The following is a 19,994-nucleotide window of genomic DNA, read 5'->3' on the forward strand; positions in this document are numbered from 1 at the left end:
GTTTACAAATACTGATAACTGATATTGTACCAATGAGATATAAAATGCACAATATTTCATGAAGAACCTGTATTACTTGTTAATCTCCTTGATTACTGTACGTAAAGACTGGTGAACTCTATCTTAAGAAATGAAACTTTGAGTTTTTGTTTGAAGTTTGACTAATTGGTACTGCACCTAGAGTTAATTGATAGATTGATTCAATTAGGTTATTTCACGTTCCTGCCACTTTTGGCTAATCACGGCGATCAGGATGAGTGATGGAATTGAACACACAAGAACACCCATGACCAGGCCAGCATTCGCAAATAAGAGACTGCTGCTGCATGCTGCAGTGGCGGCTCAAGGGGTAGAGCCGCCGTCCCATGGCACTACCCTCAGAACTCAGAAGAAACGCATACATCTCCAAGTATTGTTAAATGAATGCATTGATAGTTTACAGACAATCGGTCAAGCTGACGTGACGACCGCCACAACCTCCTCACTGCATCGCCAGCTGTTTCCTTCGTACCCTTGTGAGGCAACAGTCTGTGAAGCCCAAGAGCTGGCCTAACCAAGTTGACATATGTGCAGAGGATTGAAGAAGTCTCAGCGAGGAACATTTCCACCATGAGCCGAGAACAGAGTGGCAGGGGGCGAGGCTAGTTCATAAGAAACCGTGCCCGTCTTGGCCTGGCACGGCGGGGGAACTTTCGCAGTGTTGACACAGTTGCCACCTTCAGAGAAAAGTCACTAAATATGACTGATTTGTAAGACCCCTTGGGGAAGGGAAGTAATTTCTGCCTACTTTTGGAGAAATGAACCTAGTACTTTTCCAAGCTTTGGCATTTCAACAATTTCTTTTCATAACAAATATATTTTCGACATCCAGTTAGAATACGTGTGTATTATGGAGGAGGAGAAGGTGATAGGATTTGTTTTTCCTTTCCTCTTGTAATTGTTATATTTTTGAGGAAGTGTCCTGTAGTGTATAAAGATAGGTTAGTGAGTGAACATGAATCGGATTAGTATGTTATTACTTAAATTACTTAAACACACGTTGTTTTCCATGTTACCAAACAAGGATAAACATCTTGGCCACTGGCACAACCTCAAGGAGGGGGCGGGGGGGGGCATTGCAGATGTGTTTTTTTTTTTATCACGTTGGCACTACCCATCATAGTTGCTGCCGGCTGCCACTGGCATGCTGTGTTAACCACTTCCCCACGGAGGCGGACTGCAGTTAGTTAAAAGTGGGATCTGAACTACTATATGCCTCCACCAGTGATCGAACCCAGGAATCCTTGGACATCAAAACAAGGTGACAGCATTACCAATATGCCATCCGGAAGCCCAAAATTTAATTTGTTGCACTTTGGCTAGATTATAATTTTACCTATTGCTTGGTGGGCATTTCAATGATGATGTGGATGGCTAATGCATCACAACAATCAAACAAGTGTACTGTGTTTTCCATATCTACAAGAGCATTCCCTGACATTTATTACGAGACTCTGAGGCAAGTGGCCCGGCATCAGAGCTTGTATTTCCCAGTGAACAGGTCCGCGACAGTCACTAGAGTCGGCTATTAAAATTACAGTTTTCATATTGTGTACTAACCTTGACTACAGAAGGTGTTGAAAATGATATCCCTCTGCTGCAACCCATTCCTGGCATCTCACAAGGAAATTGGCATTTACACGTGCAAGTTCGTCTACTGTAATTCTCTGGAATACTCTCTTTTTAACTCACGGATGGTGTGCGGATTGTCTTTGTATACTTTATTTTTTACATTTCCCCATTTTTCTTTCCACTTTTATTCAGAACTGACCCTGTTACTCTAAACTTTTTTACGAGGTTTAATATAGTGGTCATATGGGGAACGGGAACACCAGGAAATTTCATTGCAAAACGTCGTCGCACTTCTCCACAATTCCTCTTTCCGAAGTAACACTCGCCAAGATAAATCCTTTGTTGTAATGTAAACTTTTGTGGTGCCATATTAAACCACAATCTTCAACACACGGACACGACACAACACAACTTCCGAGGGAGGATTATACTGGCGTCAGTCTGTAATGTCAACAGAAAGGGAAAGAGAGCGAAGGCAGGGAGAGCGAAAAAAACAGACTGTAGCGTGCGACTGTCGCGGACCCGTTTACCGGGAAAGACAAGCGCTGACGCCGCCGAGTCTCGTAGCGAATGTCAGGGAATGCTCTGTATATCACGGATAAGTAGTACTAACCTGGTTCAGAGGAACGTCATGCCCCACCATACATCGCAAGCAGTATATCAATGCACTTAATGTGATTGCACGAGGAGCGTTCCAGTTACCCCACACCTCATATCCAGAGCCACTGGAAATATGTAAAAACAAAATTAAAATAGAAAATATCAAGTGATAGAATATGCTATCATAAAATAAATACCGCACATCAACTATTCAATAAAGAAAAAAGGTGTCTCACAATTATTCAACTTAACAGATACTGCATGAAGTATGACTATAAAATAGGAAACACCGTGAAAGTAACCTTACCAGATTCAGGCTACTCCACAATTTTGGAAAAACAAATTTCTTGACTTTGCCAGTTTTTACACGCATTTTTTAAAATTAATTTCCGAATATTGTGTGGTGACAATGAGCAAGTTTTCAGTGTGAAACTTCGCTTGTTATTCAAGATAATCAAGTTTATTGAACATTGTTAAAAAAATGAACAAAAAAAATTACAAAGACAATTTTACACAGAATATCTCTCATCAAGAAGCTGGTTCAAGAAAAAAGTGGAATTGATTTTAATTTCCAATTCCTGGCAAGTAAAAATATAATTGATCTTCCCTGAATTTTCCAGGTTTTGTGGTGTATTTTCAAATTTTTCTTTTTCCCTTCATAGGTTCATTTCTCTGAACCACGTATACTTATTTAACCCTTAATAACACACACAGGATACAGACATACATTTGGTGATACGAAGAGATTTTTATAAAGGCAAGGATGGTACAGTCTGGTACAAACAAACCACAAGCAATCATTCTGAAACCAGTGGATAATCTAATATACAGAAAATCCACAAGATGGACATCTAGATTAACTGAAAATTTGGATGACAAAGTAAGTAAATATCAAGATTTCTAAAATATGTATAAAACATTTTCAGATACTCACACATGCAATTTAAAGGCCTCCCCAATCACATAATGGTAATGTCGTCACCTTGTAATCAAGGGGTCCCGTGTTAGAGAGGCTTCCCTGATGGCATAGTGGTAACATCGTCACTTTGTAATCAAGGCACAAGGTTCGATACCTGGTGTAGGTACATGGCCCATTGGTTCGGATCCCACTTTAAACTGTAGATCCAGTCCTGATTAGCCTTTCTGTGCATAAAATGGACTTAAAATTTCAATTCGTTCATGCAATTGAGAGCCATGATGATCTAGTCTGTATCGCATCTGACTGCCACGCACGGTACACCATGATACTTTAATTCAGAAACTAGCCTACATCTGCCTCTCCCCGCAACTTATAAAACTACTTGCTTCATATTTACAGAATAGACGACAATATGTCATGCACAAAGGACTAAGGTCCTCCTATTACATAGCCAGCTCTGGTGTCCCCCAAGGTTCGAACCTAGGCCCCCTGCTGTACTTGATTTTCATTAATGATTTACCCGATGCACTAAAAAACTCCGAAAACTTAATCCTTGCTGACGATGTCAAAATTTTCAAACACATTAAAAGCGATCAAGACTGCACGAAATTAGAAGACGAACTTAACGAAGTACTTGATTGGTGCAAGAACAACAAGGTTAATCTCAATCTCAAGAAATGAAAAGTAGTATCATTCACACGTAACAATACTCATATAACATTTCCAACTTGGAAATCCTAAGAGAGAATACTGTAACTGATCTTGAGTCACATTCGACAAAGATTCAAATTTCCAGACACACACACTGCATGCATCCTCAGTGAAGCACACAGAAACCTAGGATTTGTGATGAGAATGGGTAGCCAGTTTAAGAAAAAGAAACCTTTTTACTACTTTACTATACGTTTGTCAGATCAAAACTTGAATATGCCTCAGTCGTATGGAACCCGTTATTTAAAAAGGAAATCGAAAAAATAGAGAAACTCCAAAATAAATTCTTAAGGTATTTAGTACTATATAAATTAGATGGCATTTATCCAAAATTCACTTCAGATGACATCTTATGCAACATGCTGAGTGTCTTGTCCCTTGAAAAAAGAAGACAGATGCACCAGTTAACCTTCCTTTCCAAACTTGTCAATGGAAAAACAGACTCCTTCGCACTTCTCGCAAAAATGAACTTTTATGTTCGATACTCAAAATTAAAACCCAGAAATGACCTCTTCCAAATTCCATGCAGTAGAACCAGGATGGCCGAAACGGATCCCATGAGGAGGCTGTGTGTGTTGTACAATATATTCTGTAATAATACCCCTGACATTGAGCTATTTAGACCTAAAAGCAAACACATTATGTGAACCCTGCATAAAAGCATTGTAACAAAGTATGTTGTATACTTTATGATGTACCACCCTTGTATTATATATTGTTACGTAACGTTATTCTGTTCCTTTTTATAGTTTATTTTCTCATTGTTTTTGTTTTCTTTCCAATTCTTCATTACTTTTGTTTTGTCAACATGTATGTGAACTTAACCTCAAAGCAGTGTAACTGGGCAGCTGTAGTGTTTAATAAATAAATACCTTACTCTACCTTTCCACATACTCACCATACCAATTCAAGCACTTATCATACCAGTTTATGATCGATGTACCAATTTCCATTTACCATTACCATCAGTCTTTCTCCGCACTTCTCCAAGATCTCATTTTTCTGCTCTGAGAAAAGGACAGCCATCTCAAACAGCATTCTTTCCCATGAGGCCCGGCCTATATTTAATATTCAAGAGAAGGAAGCCAGTGTGTTCCCGCAATAAACTTTGATATCCATCCAGTCCACATTCGGCTCATGTCACCATCAATTAACGTTTGGCTTGATCGTTAAAATTTAGAGAAGCAGGGGACCAACGGTGAGATGCAGCTAATCACGAAACTTCAAACAATTTAAAATTTAAAAACCCCAACGTGACTCTTGCCCTCATCCTGAACAGCAACCCTCTGTTCTTGAGGGAGTAAGCAGCTGCCCAGGCCCGGAATCAAAACAACAGTTCTACACATAACAGACTGAAACAGACAACATAACTGCTGCGAGCGCGCCAGCCAGTCTACAGTTTGGACATTTCCTTGTCAATGTGACGGATACGAAAATTTGAACTACAACCCTACCCGAAAATATCTCTTCGCCTCAGTGAAGTTTAGACAGCCACAGAATGCATACCTCTAACGAACTGTCCCAAGTGAGTTAGTCACACCCAAGCTGTGAGCAGTTAAAATTAATTAGAGCGAGATACTTTTCACCCTCCAAATCAACTCGCAAACAAGGAGCTATTGTGTTTCCGTGATACACGACTATCGCTCTTCAGTGCAAACTTTAAGTCACGTGAGGGTGGAGCTATAGTAGACTGGCCAATAACGAAGAAGGAATTCCACCCCGGTGGCAGCGTAGCCGGAGAATCAAGGGTGAAACCACGATACATCGACATCAGTCCCAAGACATCGCTCCAACTCTGCAGAAGAGAAAAACTTTGCTGAAACAGTTTTCGGTACATCGCTTGAACCCATAAGAAGCTTCAACACAAGACTCCAAAAGAGACTTTCATCTTCACTTCAGTGCGATACAGTCAAACTTGATTGTTTATTAAGAAGTGCATCAGTAAAAGTGTTTATGTGTACAGAACATCGAAAGCGCGGCTCGCGACCGTCTCTTGTCTCCACCCAGTGCATGATGGGCCTATCGCCTCACTGTGACAGTCAGCTGTTATGGTAACGTATGTAGTGTGATGAGACGATGTAAGTATTTGGATAGCTCATTAAATAATTTCTTTTCATATGTCTCAGTGTCCTAATTTCTTGTAAATAACTATAATTGTGATTACTGAACTTGGCTCGTGAATGAAGACCAGTGAATAAGGACTTGAATGGCCTTCTCCGCTGGCCGAATTACTGGCTGTTAACAAAACATAAAATACACTTATTTGATATTGTACACTTGTCATGAATTTTTCTCGTGTATTTTCTTGCAGTACTATGGATTAACTAACATCCCATGTCCAAAACTAAAGATTCGAACCTATACACACGTTTTCCATTATAAGTTTGTTGATACCAACATTTTTGCCGCCAATGTATTCAACCATGTAGTGACAGCATCTTGAGTTCATCAGCCATGGCTGACGTCATTACTGCACACTTCCGTTATTTGCTTATGAATTTCACTGGCACAAACTTTTTTTGCATTCAAAAACTTCACACTACACACCTCACACTTGGCAGGATTCTCAATTTTGTCGCACATGTTCAGGACTCGCAGCTCAAAACCGTACACATATGCATACATGTCTGCAGTCTCAGCGCTTAGCTCTTGCTGCTTGGCTGAAAGGGGATAGGTGGAATGTGCTGTGTGCTAGTTGAATGTTCTTCTTTCCAGAAAGCAATTTACCATGGCTGATGAACTCAACTACATCAAGTACAATGATGATGGTATCAAGAAAATGGTATCACGCTAATAAGTGCTTGAATGGGTATGGCGAATATGTGGAAAAGTAAAGTAACGTATGTAGTTCCTGTACCATAAATTTTTTGCGCAGACCATTTGTGTTTTACACCAAAACATTTCATTGTTTCTGGATGACCCTCGCACACTTTTGGCATAACCTTCGGCAACGTCTTGTGCACTCACATCTTGAGATGGGATTATAAGATTACTAGTCATGTAAAGTCCAGACTTCTAAAGACTAAAAATTTAAGCTACAAGTTTCCATGCCATAAATCATACCTGAAATCAAAGACAGCTGTTCCAAATTCAACATCAATATTTATTTTCAAGGCGATTCTGGAGCCGTCGTCCATGAAATCCTCCACTTCCAAAATACTTTTTCCGGTCCGAGCATGCACTTTCTTCCCAATCTCTTTTAACATGTCTCGGACAGCTATTTCAGCATTGGCCTGTATGTGGTTCATGTAGGCCTGTACAACATCCAAACCATAAGCGTCAATCAACTCGGCAACAAGATGTATTCCCTGAGAAAAAAAGAAAAAGTATGGTAAGCAAAAAAGAAAGGAACAATGATGATATTTCTTTTTCCAGTTGTCATAATCATTAACCTTTAGCCGCAGCTTGTAAACCCATTGCGGATGGCTAACATGCCATTTCTTGAAAACTACACATGATATTCCAGTTTTGTCTTTTTTGTTCATTGGTATAAATACAAAAGTATGATTATTTTCTTGTAGTTTACGGTTATTACAAGCATAAGAAAACAGTTTTTCGTTGCGACGTTTCAGGAGAACACACGCTCCTTTCATCAGACTCCTGAAACGTCACAACGAAAAACTGTTTTCTTATGCTTGTAATAACCGTAAACTACAAGAAAATAATTATACAATGCAAGCAATGCGTACATACAAGAAAAACTACAACAGTATGGCTTACCCGAATTACAAAACAATATATCCCTTGTTACTATTATTGAAGAGAGCAATTTGAAAAAGTCTTTTGTTACCCTCTTGGTATTATGGGATAATTTTATAAAACTGGTTATAACTTCTCAACCACTGATTATTTATGATATATTTCACTTTTACATGCAACGAGAAGAGAAGAACACTTTAAAAACATGCAACAATTAGGGGTCCAGTGCAGACCTGGGGGCAAAGAGCCAAAATTAGAAAATTTTCTGAAATTAGGCAACATTTTCCATAATTTGCTTTTTCTTTGTTTTTTTCTTATTTTCTTTCAAAAGTTGGGGCTCGGGCATTACATATCCTCGAAGAGTGGTCTTTTGTTATGCTTCCGTCCAAATTTGGTCCATCCAGTGTCCATACAACCGAAGCAAGAAGCGAAATTTCAGAAATTATTTCGGTAAACTGGGCAACACTACTGCTCTCCAACATTTTTTTTTCTTTTTACCCAAGAAGTTATCAGTCTGTTTTGAACGAAGCTTTGCATAGCTGTAGGAATGTACCTCTGATACAAGCTACATTTTTTCATTCACTTCGGTCTACTGTGGGGGCCACAGAGGTGTCCTTATGTCATTTTTTTAAATTTCAATCTTCTGCATCTACTTCTTCCTTTAACAATAATAATTGGGAGGTACAATTTCACCTCAACTAAAATTCCTGGGACAAGGTTGGATGAGATCCCACCTAAGATCACCCACCTTGAGATTCAAACTTGGGTCTCCCATGTGACACTCATATGCCCTACCAACAGGCCCATCATGACTCCACTGCAGTAAAATTCCATAACATCTGGCACCCTATTGAAGCAATTCCTTTCGTCATCTACCAGCACATAGCCATAATACAAGGCGTATTTTTAAAGTAAGTACCATTTTGAAATTCCGCCTCTACAGCGCTGCGGTCGGTGTCATGTATACATTTGCTTTTGTGTATCTAAAATGCCTCCGCCAATTGAGAATCCGACTGAGACATATTTCGCGACAAACCCAGAGTGGTTTTCAAACGCCCCCCAACCTCCAAAACATCCTGGTCCACAACACTCCTTCACCACACATCCAACACCTCCCCCCCCTCCCTGCCCCAGGTGCAAGACCTGTCCCATCCTCATTACCTCTCACACCCTCCAGGTGCACACGGCCACTGGCAAATTTACCCTCCATCCCAAAGGGACCTGCCATGCCTCAAACCTTATCTACATCCTCACCTGCAACATCTGTGGTGATTTTTACCTGGGGGAAACCAACGGCCCTCAACCTCCGCATCAATAACCACCGATCTTCCACCCACAACCTGGACTTCACTGTCGCCGTTCACACCAACCAACACAACATCCCTTTCAATGACTACTTCCGGGTAGCAATCATCATCTCCTACCCCAACCAGCCAACACCTCTGTTTGCAAAAGATGGGAGAGGGCCTATATATCGGCCATGAGTGCAACCACTCCACCTGGCCTGAACAAGGCCACCCAGTAATGTCCATCCCTCACCCACTGTCCCTCCCAAGCCATCCCTCCCAACTCATCCTACACACTGTTTTTTCGTTATACGCACCGCTTCTTCTTCGATGGGGAATTGGCAACTCTGCAGGGCCCCAACTTCCGGTTCCGTCTCTTTCTCCTCACACCGATGATGCTACGAAGTTAGCGAAAATTTTGAATTTTTCTACTGTCCGGTGAGTGTTTCCTTTTACCTTCTTTGATTTTTACTTAGCCCTTTTGGCCCTCCTTGCTTTTATCTTATGTATATATATATGAGAGAGACAGAGATAGAGAGATAGATAGATAGATAGCGATAGAGAGAGAAAGGAGGGGCTCTCTTTCTTTCCTTCTTTTTTCAATATAAGTGCAAGAAGTAATGCAGTCCATTAGGAAGAACCACAATCAGTAGTACTAAGAATTCCTACCTTCTTGTTTGCTGCAATTTGGGCACGTAAATCCGACAGGTTGTCTTGCAGGTTCCTTGTTCCGGAGCAGCCTGGAACCTCTCCAGGTTTCATTAATTCAGCGATTAATTCCTTCTCCATGAAAACGCCTCTGTTGACAATTTTGAAACTCTTGAAACTGGCTCCCTCTTCCACCAGATATTTTGAATGAGGGGGCATAGACCCTGGAGTCCTTCCACCAATATCAGCATGATGGCCACGACTAGCCACAAAAAATACTGGCCTTGGTTGGCCCCTGTAAAAAAAGTTTCAATTTTTTTTTATATTAATCATATACGAGGGTCACTATTTATATTTTGAGCCTTGGCAACACTGATTGAAGTTAGGCGCGATTTGACGTTTGCACGGAATCATTTGGCATTATTGACCATAACGTACTTCAAATGTTTTGTCAATAGCTTCATTTGTGTTGTTTATGTTGCCTTGGAGATTGCGCGACAACAATAAAATGGAATTAACTCGTGAACATTTTCGTGCGATGATTTTTTACGATTTTCGACGTGGATTATCAAGACAAGATTGCATCGATCAACTTACTTCCACATTTGGCGATGAAGCCCCATCCTTTGTCACTGTGAAACACTGGTATAACGAATTTAATCGTGGCCGCCATTCACTCACCGACGAGATTCGTGAAGGTCGTCCAAAATCAGTTGTTATTCAAGAAAACATTGATGCTGTGCAAAACCTAATACTGCAAGATCGTCATGTGACATACTGTACGATTGAGGCAACCATAGGCATTAGTTCCACCAGAGCATATATAAAATATTACATGATCATTTAGCTGTGAGAAAGGTATGTTCTCGTTGGATCCCACACAATTTGACAAAAACTCAAAAAGACGCTCGCGTCAATTGGTGCAAACAAATGCTCAATAGTTACGTACAATCGTGGTGCTTCAAAAGACGTATATAAGATTGTAACAGGTGACGAATCATGGATATGTGCATATGAGCCGGAACGTAAACAGCAGTCGACTGTATGAGTGTTTCCAGATGAATCCAATCCAACAAAAGTTGTTCGCGCTCGAAGCACATCGAAACAAATGGTCGCCTGTTTTTTCGGGAAAACTGGTCATGTGGCAACTGTGCCTTTAGAGGAACGTAGAACGGTCAACTCTGAATGGTACACAACAATTTGTTTGCCAGAGGTCTTCAGTCAAATACGGAAAACAAACAAACGCCGTCGGATCATTCTTCATCATGACAATGCCAGCTGTCACACATCTCGTCTAACAACCGACTTTATGAACATTCAAAAAGTCGAATTGATGGGTCATCCACAGTACAGTCCTGATTTGGCACCCAATGACTTCTTCTTGTTCCCGAATGTCAAGAATAAATTGCGTGGACAACGATTTTCATCGGCGGAAGATGCCGTTGATGCGTTCAAAAACCATATTATGGAGGTGTCTCAAGAAGATTGGAAAAACTGCTTTGACAAATGGTTCGAACGAATGCAAAAGTGTATTGACCATAAAGGAGAATACTTCGAAAAACAATAAAGCAGTTTTCAATGCCAAATTCCTGTTTTTTCATTGTTAGGCTCAAATAATAAATAGTGACCCTCGTAGTATAAGAATCTTTCTTAACAAACTTAGGTGCAATTTTTTTATTATTTCTTAAAGAAATACATTAGGGATGAACCAATATGAAATTTTGGACAATACTGATAAATTGATTTGTTATTTTCAGTCCACTTCATGCACAGAAAGGTTAATCAGGACTGGACCTACAGTTTAGTGGTATCCGAATCACCGTGCCATGTGCCTCCACCGGGTATCAAACCCGTGACTCCTTGATTACAAGGTGACGAAGTTACCACTCCATAATTGGTTGTTGTGCGAATTACTCACTGATTTCAATTTAATACGTATTTTAAAAATACAAAAACTTTTTGTACTTACGTTTCGTATCTGGTTTTCCAATGAACGACGTTTCGAGAACAACTGTTTCCTTCATCAGGTTCTTAAGTTACATAGGAATTCATTGAGGAGGCATCCTACAGTCAGTACGGGGGAGTAAAATTGGAGGTCGCATTTTTATAATTTTATCTTTTTAAATGGGAAGGGTTATTTTAGCCAGAGATGGTTTTACACCGTGATTTTAACAATAACGTTGGCCTTGGAAGTTTTAAAGGGATTTAGTATGGATTCCAATTTTTCCTTTAGTAATATCCAAACCTGTATCCTTGTTCCTGGAATTTTGAGAGAAAAGAATTGACGTGGCTATGGTGTATTTTGGAGAGCCTACGTAACTTAAGAATCTGATGAAGGGAACAGTTGTTCTCGAAACATCGTTCATTGGAAAACCAGATACGAAACATAAGTATAAAAAGTATTTGTATTTTTAAAATACGTATTAAATTGAAGTTAGCACTATGCTAACAAGGAGACCTTGATACTGATAAAGTACTGATATATAAAATTTACTAATACCGATAACCAATATTCTTGATTGTTTGGTTGATTTTACTTCACTTTTCTGCTTCTTTTTGCAAAAATGAGGATGATATGATAAAACTGATGAAGGGACACAAAGAACACCCATTCCCAGGTCAGGATTCAAACCCTGGCCCCTGGCATCATAGTACAGTGTGCTAACCACACCACAATAACCGATATTCTACCAATCTGATGTAAAATTCGAATTGGTTCTTGAAAAACGTAAATGGTTCATTGATGTTACCAGTAGACTGCAGTGTAAAAGAAGCTGCATATTTAGAGAGTTACTTTTTAAAAAAATACAGGGTTATTCAAAAAGAAAGAGCAATTTCAAATGCTTATTTCTCACGAACTATAAAAGATAGAAAAACGTGAGAAGAAGGTTCAAAGTTTTATAATCCTTCCTATTAGTTCCATTCAATACCTGCAACGGCGTTTTTTTTTTCCTTTACAGGTAAAATGGCGACGCCACAGGAGAAATGGAGTACCATTTTGATGTTTGTTGGGCAACACATGGTGCTCATGTTGAGTGCCTACATTAAAACTTTCAACAATAAAACTTTGAACCTTCCTCTATCCATTGACGTATGGCATGTGTTTCTATCTTTTATAGTTCGTGAGAAATAAACATTTGAAATCTGCTCTTTCTCTTTGAATAACCCTGTTAATGGATTGTTACTTGATTGTTACACGAAGAAGAACAGAGAGCTACATGGTATTTATACATGGAATAATACGAACCTAATAAATTGCTTTACACTAATCTCACATATATATGTTTGTATTATTTTCCTGTAGTTTACGGTTATTACAAGCATAAGAAAACAGTTTTTCTTTGTGCACTTGATTACCCAATTAATTAATTAACATATTAATAAATATTTCAATAAGGAAAAAACACTGTTGCCCTGACACGGGGGCAGGGTTACAGGATTAATGATTATATGCTTACATACATAAAAGTTATAACAAGATAGCAGAAATAAATACATGAAAGCAAATTACTAACTATTAATTTCGGTGGACCTTGCCATCAACAATAGAAACATTACAAATAAGGCTCATGGATAAAATAATTTGCTTACATGTATGTATTATACTACTGTGTCTTTTATTCCCTAAACATGAAGATAGCACAAAGTTGCACTAAATTATATGATATTTATAGATGTATCGATCATTAAAATTATCGGTAATTTTACCGATATGGCCACATCGACAAGTACCGATAGAATACCAAACTGTTCTATCCCTAAAATATATACATATTATGTTTGATTCTTTAATAAGTTGAATTGAATTTCTGGAGAAAATAACTTTGACACAATAAACAGTCTTATGTCCTGTACTGGAAATTACATTATTATTCACTATATAGTTATAAACACCATACTGAAAATTTTGTAAAATTTCACACTCGTTTGGATCATCAGATCTACTGGAAGAAAAAAACCCTTGTATGTTACATAGTTTGTTGCATCAGTTGCAAGTGGAGAAAGACATTTAAAAGAAGACATTACTAATATAAAAAAATAGTAACATCTAGTAATAAATTATCAAAATTTGGCATATAAGATAATAACTAATAACTGGCAATTAAACCATCCTGGAACTGATTCAACAAGTTATATAACACACAACCGAAATATTTTCCTTCCAATTCCACTTCTCTGATTGTGCAAAGGATACGTTTTTCAAATGTTACCTATTATAAAATGCCAATGTGCTGTTTATAAATATCATGAATAATAATAAACTAACTTTTTGTCACTATGCAAACTCACAAAATATAAAATACAGCTTTTAACACATTCTACCAGGTGTGCCGGTTAATAATTCTTCATTTTGTCACTGGATGGTGCTAGAAGCAAGGGTTAGTGCACAGTCTCAACTGTTACATTAGTGTGTTGCCAGGACAGTACCTGTCAAAATGCCATGGATGTGCAACCGAGTGCGAGTGATCATGATATTGGGTTTGTGTGGGAAACATGTCGACCTTCAAACCAAATATGGAGCATGTGTGGCACAGCACGTCCTGCTTTTCTTGTTCAATCAAAAGAAAAACGCAAGTGAAAGCCATCGTATCCTTGTTGAAACGTATGGTGACAATGTCCTAACGAAAGACGTGTGTGTGCGTTGGATTCAACGATTCAAAAGTGGTGATTTCAACTTGAAAGACAAAGATCGCCCGGGCCAGCTGAAAAAAATTACAAGATGCCGAATTGCAAGCACTGTTGGACGAAGACGATAAGCAAACGCAACAACAACTAGCAGAGAAGTTAAATGTTGGTCGCCAAACCATATCTGATCGTCTGCATGCCATGGGAAAGATCCAGAAGGCAGGAAAATGGGTCCCACATCATCTGAATGACAGACAAATGGAAAAGCAAAAAACGGATGTGAAGTGTTGCTGTCTTCGCATGAAAGAAAGTCTTTCTTGCATCGGATAGTGACTGGGGACGAAAAATGGACCTACTTCGAGAACCCAAAATGCAAGAAGTCATGGGATGACCCAGGACAACCTTCAACATCGACCGCAAAACTAAATCACTTCGGAAGGAAGAGAATGCTGTGCATTTGGTGGGATCAGAAGGGTGTGGTGTACCATGAGCTTCTGAAACCAGGTGAAACAGTGAATGCCGTTCGTTACAGTCAACAACTCATCAATTTGAACCATGCGTTGATCGAAAAGTGCCCAGATTGGGCGACAAGACATGGAAAAGTGATTTTGCAGCACAACAATGCCTCATCATACACAGTGAAAGGCGTCAGACACACCATTTCTGCATTTGGCTGGGAATTCTTGCCCCACCTGCCATACTCACCAGACTTAGCTCCTTCGGACTACCACTTGTTTTCATCGATGTCTCACTCACTTTTCCAGCAACATTTCAAGAATTATGAAGATGTCGAACAATGGCTTGCTCACTGGAACACCTCAAAATGTGATCGATGGTGCATACTTTGACTAAAGCATATGTTACCTTTCTCACCAGATACACTTGTTTTCGGATCAATTAAGAATTATTAACCAGCACACCTGGTATTCTGTCCAAAATATATATATATATAAAAAACAATCAGTTCAGATGTTAGAATAAATAAATTCAGATATGGAAAGGGGCTACTAATAAAAATAACTCACGGATAAAAAACTGGTGTGATCACAGTTAAATCTGGCAGGTGAGAACCACCAGCACAAGGGTGGTTGGCAAGAATTACATCACCTTCGTGAAAATTGTCTCCTAGAGTTTTCATCTGCAATAAACAAGAGATTAATGCACATTTGTAAATCAAAATTTAAACTGGTAAAATCAGGACATCACAGAAATCTACTCATCTTGTAATCGAAAGGTCCCAGATTCAGTGCCTCGGTTCCCACTTTAAACTGTAGGCCTAGTCCCAATTCGCCTCCCTATGCATAAAGTGGACTTAAAACGAAACACAAAAATCTCCAATGTGTCCATATTAAAACAGCCACCTGCTAAAGGTGATTCAAGATTCACATATTTAGGTACAAAATTTTGGTCCAGAATTGATTAGAAGCCATTCTGTATTTCGCTCTGTACTTTTCACTTAGTTTTGATACTTAAAGGTAAAATGTTCCCCTGTGCTTAGCACCACGCCATGAAGGCATATAGGGGGTGTGGGGGTAACGCCCCACACTTTCTTGATCCGGTCGTGAGTGGGGGTGATGTGATCAGCACCATGCCCCTGACTGCCTTTACCCCCCAGGGTTTCCCCCAGGTACCCATGTTATTCGACGCTGGGTGGGCGCCGGGGCCGCTTCCAACGTTAGAAAAGTTCCCGGATTTGAACCGGCCGGGGATCGAACCCGGGACCTTTGAATGGTAGTCAGATGCGTTACCGACTGAGCCACCGCGGCCAACCTAGTTTTGATACTTAATTCTCAAATCCAGGATTTCCAACCAAGTATTTGATCTACTAATTGACACTTAATTCTCAAATCCAGGATTTGCTACCTGATTTTCAAATATTACATTGATGTTGATTATCCAAATTTATTATGACGTGATACCCAGTTCTAAAAAATAATAAAAAATAATAAAATATCAGATCCACTAATTCCTACTTCATACAGAGATAAATTCAACAACTTAAAGCTCAAGTTCAGTCTTTTTAAGGTTATAACTCAGTGATAAAAATGTATAAAATAAAGTTATATTTAGTGCATTCTATATAGTAAACAGACATAACAAATTACATACATTTGAATTTTTCTTATTTTTCATAACTTTTCGACCTCTGTGGGCTAATTTGAACGATGAGGGTGAATGATGATTATGATGATTACATGAAATTAATAGAGATTCACAAAGGAGCATTCAGAACAGGACTCAAACCAGAATCTTCAGTGACTGAAGCTGAACCACTCAACCTGGTCAGTTGCTAAGATGACATATGTACAAATAACCACATTTGCAAACGAGAAAATAATTCTTACCTGATATTGAACAGTCTCCTGCATGGCTCCTAAATGCACAGGGATATGAGGAGCATTTGAAACAAGGCCTCCATCTGGACCAAAAAGGGCACAGGAGAAGTCCAGCCTTTCCTTGATGTTTGTTGAAATTGACGTTCTTTGGAGAATTCTGTAAACACATAATTTTCCTTCACTAAGTTCATGCACCACAAATAAACATGTTCATTCAAGGAACTTAGTTCACTTAAGAGCATGCGAGACAGTCTCCACTTGGCTTTTCCCTCTGAGTCAGTGTTGCCAACTTAGCTCTCTTGGAGCCAGATCTGGCTCTTTCATGCACTCGTTTGCCTGTGAACCGGGGTGCCCACCCCACGACTCACTATGATACCATCACTGGTTCCACCCCACATAGACCAACATTTGCCATGATTATACATTTTGCACGTGACATGATATTGTTATATTGACTGCCTCGCCCCACCCCCTCTTATATCCCCAGCTCCTTTTTTTATAGCGCAGTGCTGGCATGAAATTGGCATAATATTGTTATCAGGGAATCCTTCATTTTCGATTTTGTATGACCATGAGATAGGTGATGCCGCCGGATCTAGATGGTAAAAACTAAGAATAAATTGTCATCAATTTAGAGTAACGGTAATAGCAGCACCCCACCCCTTTCACAACTAACATTACTCTAGGAAGCACTTCGTAAATCTAGATCCTTGAAAGTCAGGTTTAACTCCATTTAAGGTGAAATTTAGCTCTTTTATGCGCACCAGGTTTGGCATCACTGCCAGGAGGCAAGGAGAAATGTATTGGACATATGAGAGTATTATTTGATTTGTTATCTTGGGAATATCAAACTTCAGATGGAATAGAAAATGATATCAACGGGAAGAGGGCAGTTTGAAGAAGTGATTGCCCAGGAGAAAACTCGAAACTCCCATTTCATTAGCTGTAACTTGATGTTGAAGTTCGTTCCCCACAAGGAATACATGGGATTCCGAAAATTATTATTAGTCATATTTTTTACAGGTCGTATCTAGCTTAATAATCAACTTTGAAAAACGCTTTGACCTGCCACATGTTGAGAAATTCATTCTCTCTTGTACCCCCATGTTTTTCTTCAGTAGCATTGCCCATTCCGACGATTTTCAAATAAATGCACACATGGTGCGTAACTGTATCTCCTCGCCTTAAGCTCAAGTTGCTGTTCGTTTGAAACATGATTATTATTATTAAGACATGCCGATTTTAAAAATAATGTCTTCTCGTGTTATGTAACAACTTTAAAAATTGATGGGGGAAATCTACAAATATGCACTTACATCAGGCTCATAGCCAGGATTTTATTTCAGGAGGGGCTCATCCCTTATCAGCAGCCACAATCTAAAGGTGAAAAAGTGGGTGGGGTGAAGCCCTGAAGATTAATTTCTCAGTGTATTACAAATTACAAGATGTTTAATCTTGCTAAGGAAGTAAAATAAATTACCACTATACACTATTTAAATTAATATTTGTAGGATTTTGGGAGGGGCTTCAGCACCCTTAGCCCTTCCCCTGGCTATGTGCCTCACGCACATTACGTAATCTGACATATTACTAAGGCTGAGCCAATATCACTTCTAATGGATACTGATGTCGATACTCGAACACTGATTGGGCTTCAAGCAAACTGTAATATTCCAGCTTGTTCATTACAAATTAATAGACCAATAACACTGGTCGACATGGGTTTCGATGTCTCTCAGATGACTGTTGTCTTAAATAATTCTGGCATGCTTAATCACATCTAGTTTTTCTGATTACAGCAAAGTATAAACTGCCTTAAGTTTACAATAAAATGTGTAGTTCCATTATTTCCACAATAGATGGCTCTATAAAGTATTGATTTTCTACATTAGAAATCCTCCAATTTTGAACCATAAATGAATATAGAATTGTAAACATTTAATCCACCTTCCACATGACACATTGGCATAAAAACTGTATGGATTTTGGTTACCTAAGTTCTATTTATGGAATCCCCCATAAACATTTTCATCACAAAATGTCCAAAAGTCAATGTTATACTTTCGTGTGTTCATTGACCTTGGTGACATGGAAAAAAATCCTGACATGACGGGGAAAAAATGGATGTCATTTCCGTGATCAGCATTCCAAATACTTCCAGAATAACTTATTGGTTTGGAAACAACCGAAAATTCCCTTGTATAAATTTATTTGTTTGTGTTCTGTAATAAATATAATGCAATACCGAATATGATAATTTTGATTGTAAAATTGTGAAAAATCCTGACATGGCAGCAATGGATATCATTTCCATGATGAACATTCAAAATACTTCGAATGATTGATTGATTTGGTGTTTTAAGTCCACTTTATGCACAGTAAGGCTAATCGGGACTGGACCTACAGTTTAAAGTGGGATCCGAACCACTACGTGCCTCCACCGGGTATCGAACCTGGGACTCCTTGTCAAAATACTTCGAGAATCACCTATTGGTTAGGAAAAGAACAATTTTTTTCTTCCTCCCAAGATGTCAGCCAGTGCAGTTACTGAAAAAATGCTTGCATCCAACTGTTGGAAGAGTTAATAAAACATTAAAATGCTGACCACGGCAAACTTTTATAGTATAAAAATATACATAAAACATAACGTTTCCATCCTCCAACAGGGTCTTCTTCAGATGAAACTTCACAACAAATAAATCTGAAGAAGACCCTGTTGGAGGGTAGAAATGTTACATCTTATGTATATTTTTATACTATACAAGTTTGCTTTGGTCAACATTTTAATGTTTTATTAACATGGAAACAAGGCTTAACAGCGTTACTGTTGGAACAGGTACATCAAGAGTTGAGGATATGTATTTTGATGATTCAAGCACTTATATACGGCTACCATACGCCCTGGTTTTACCGGACATGTCCTCTTTTCGGACCCTGAAATTTGCATCCGGGCAGGTTTTTACTTTCTGTTAAAATGTCCGGGTTTTTACTTTTATCCAATCATCATAGGTCAGAGATCACGAAGTTACAACTTTTCGAATCATTAAACGTCTGATGTTGGCAGTACTGGACGATGCGCTAAGCGTTAGTCGTTTGTTGTTACAGTTTCAAGTTCCGGTCGATATGATTTCTGTGTCATTCGTTTGTTCGTGTTTCGAAGTGGAAGTTAGAGTTTGCGAACACGGTGTAAGCTACTAATATGCCTAAAAGAAAGTGCAAGTTTACTAATGAGTTACAAGAAAAGTATTCATGTTTTCGACGTGGTAGAGACAATTTTGAAGGCGAGCGTATGGCTAATCCAGAATACACAATCATAAGAATAGGTTAGTTCAATATAACAGGGTGGACGTCAATACTATAAAGTCAGGTTAGGTTAGTGTGGCAGTATAATATCATGGAGAATAATATTTTATTTAATGGTGATAAATTGTGTGATTTATGTAATGTTTTTGTGTTTGTGAATAAATTGATGGTGTGTGTGGCTTTCGAAGAAAATGTCCTCTTTTTAGCATTTCAAAATATGGTAGCCCAACTTATACAGTAAGAGAAAAAACAGTA

The 19,994-nt window shown here is 38.9% G+C and overlaps 1 protein-coding gene across 1 annotated transcript in view; it reads right to left on the reverse strand.

The window, feature by feature from the left end:
- Nucleotides 1–19,994, reverse strand: part of LOC145980375 (5-oxoprolinase) — a 160,703-nt gene that overhangs the window by 71,480 nt on the left and 69,229 nt on the right. The window contains exons 13-17 of the mRNA XM_083113439.1: nucleotides 16,446–16,593; nucleotides 15,126–15,238; nucleotides 9,496–9,769; nucleotides 6,905–7,149; nucleotides 2,225–2,336 (exon numbers count right to left, since the gene is read on the reverse strand). Coding sequence (XP_082969565.1) covers nucleotides 2,225–2,336; nucleotides 6,905–7,149; nucleotides 9,496–9,769; nucleotides 15,126–15,238; nucleotides 16,446–16,593 — 892 coding nt within the window. The remainder of the gene's footprint in view (nucleotides 1–2,224; nucleotides 2,337–6,904; nucleotides 7,150–9,495; nucleotides 9,770–15,125; nucleotides 15,239–16,445; nucleotides 16,594–19,994) is intronic.

The sequence above is a fragment of the Lepisma saccharinum genome, chromosome 27 (assembly GCF_977018435.1).
Source record: "Lepisma saccharinum chromosome 27, izLepSacc3.1, whole genome shotgun sequence".
Lineage (NCBI taxonomy): Eukaryota > Metazoa > Arthropoda > Insecta > Zygentoma > Lepismatidae > Lepisma > Lepisma saccharinum.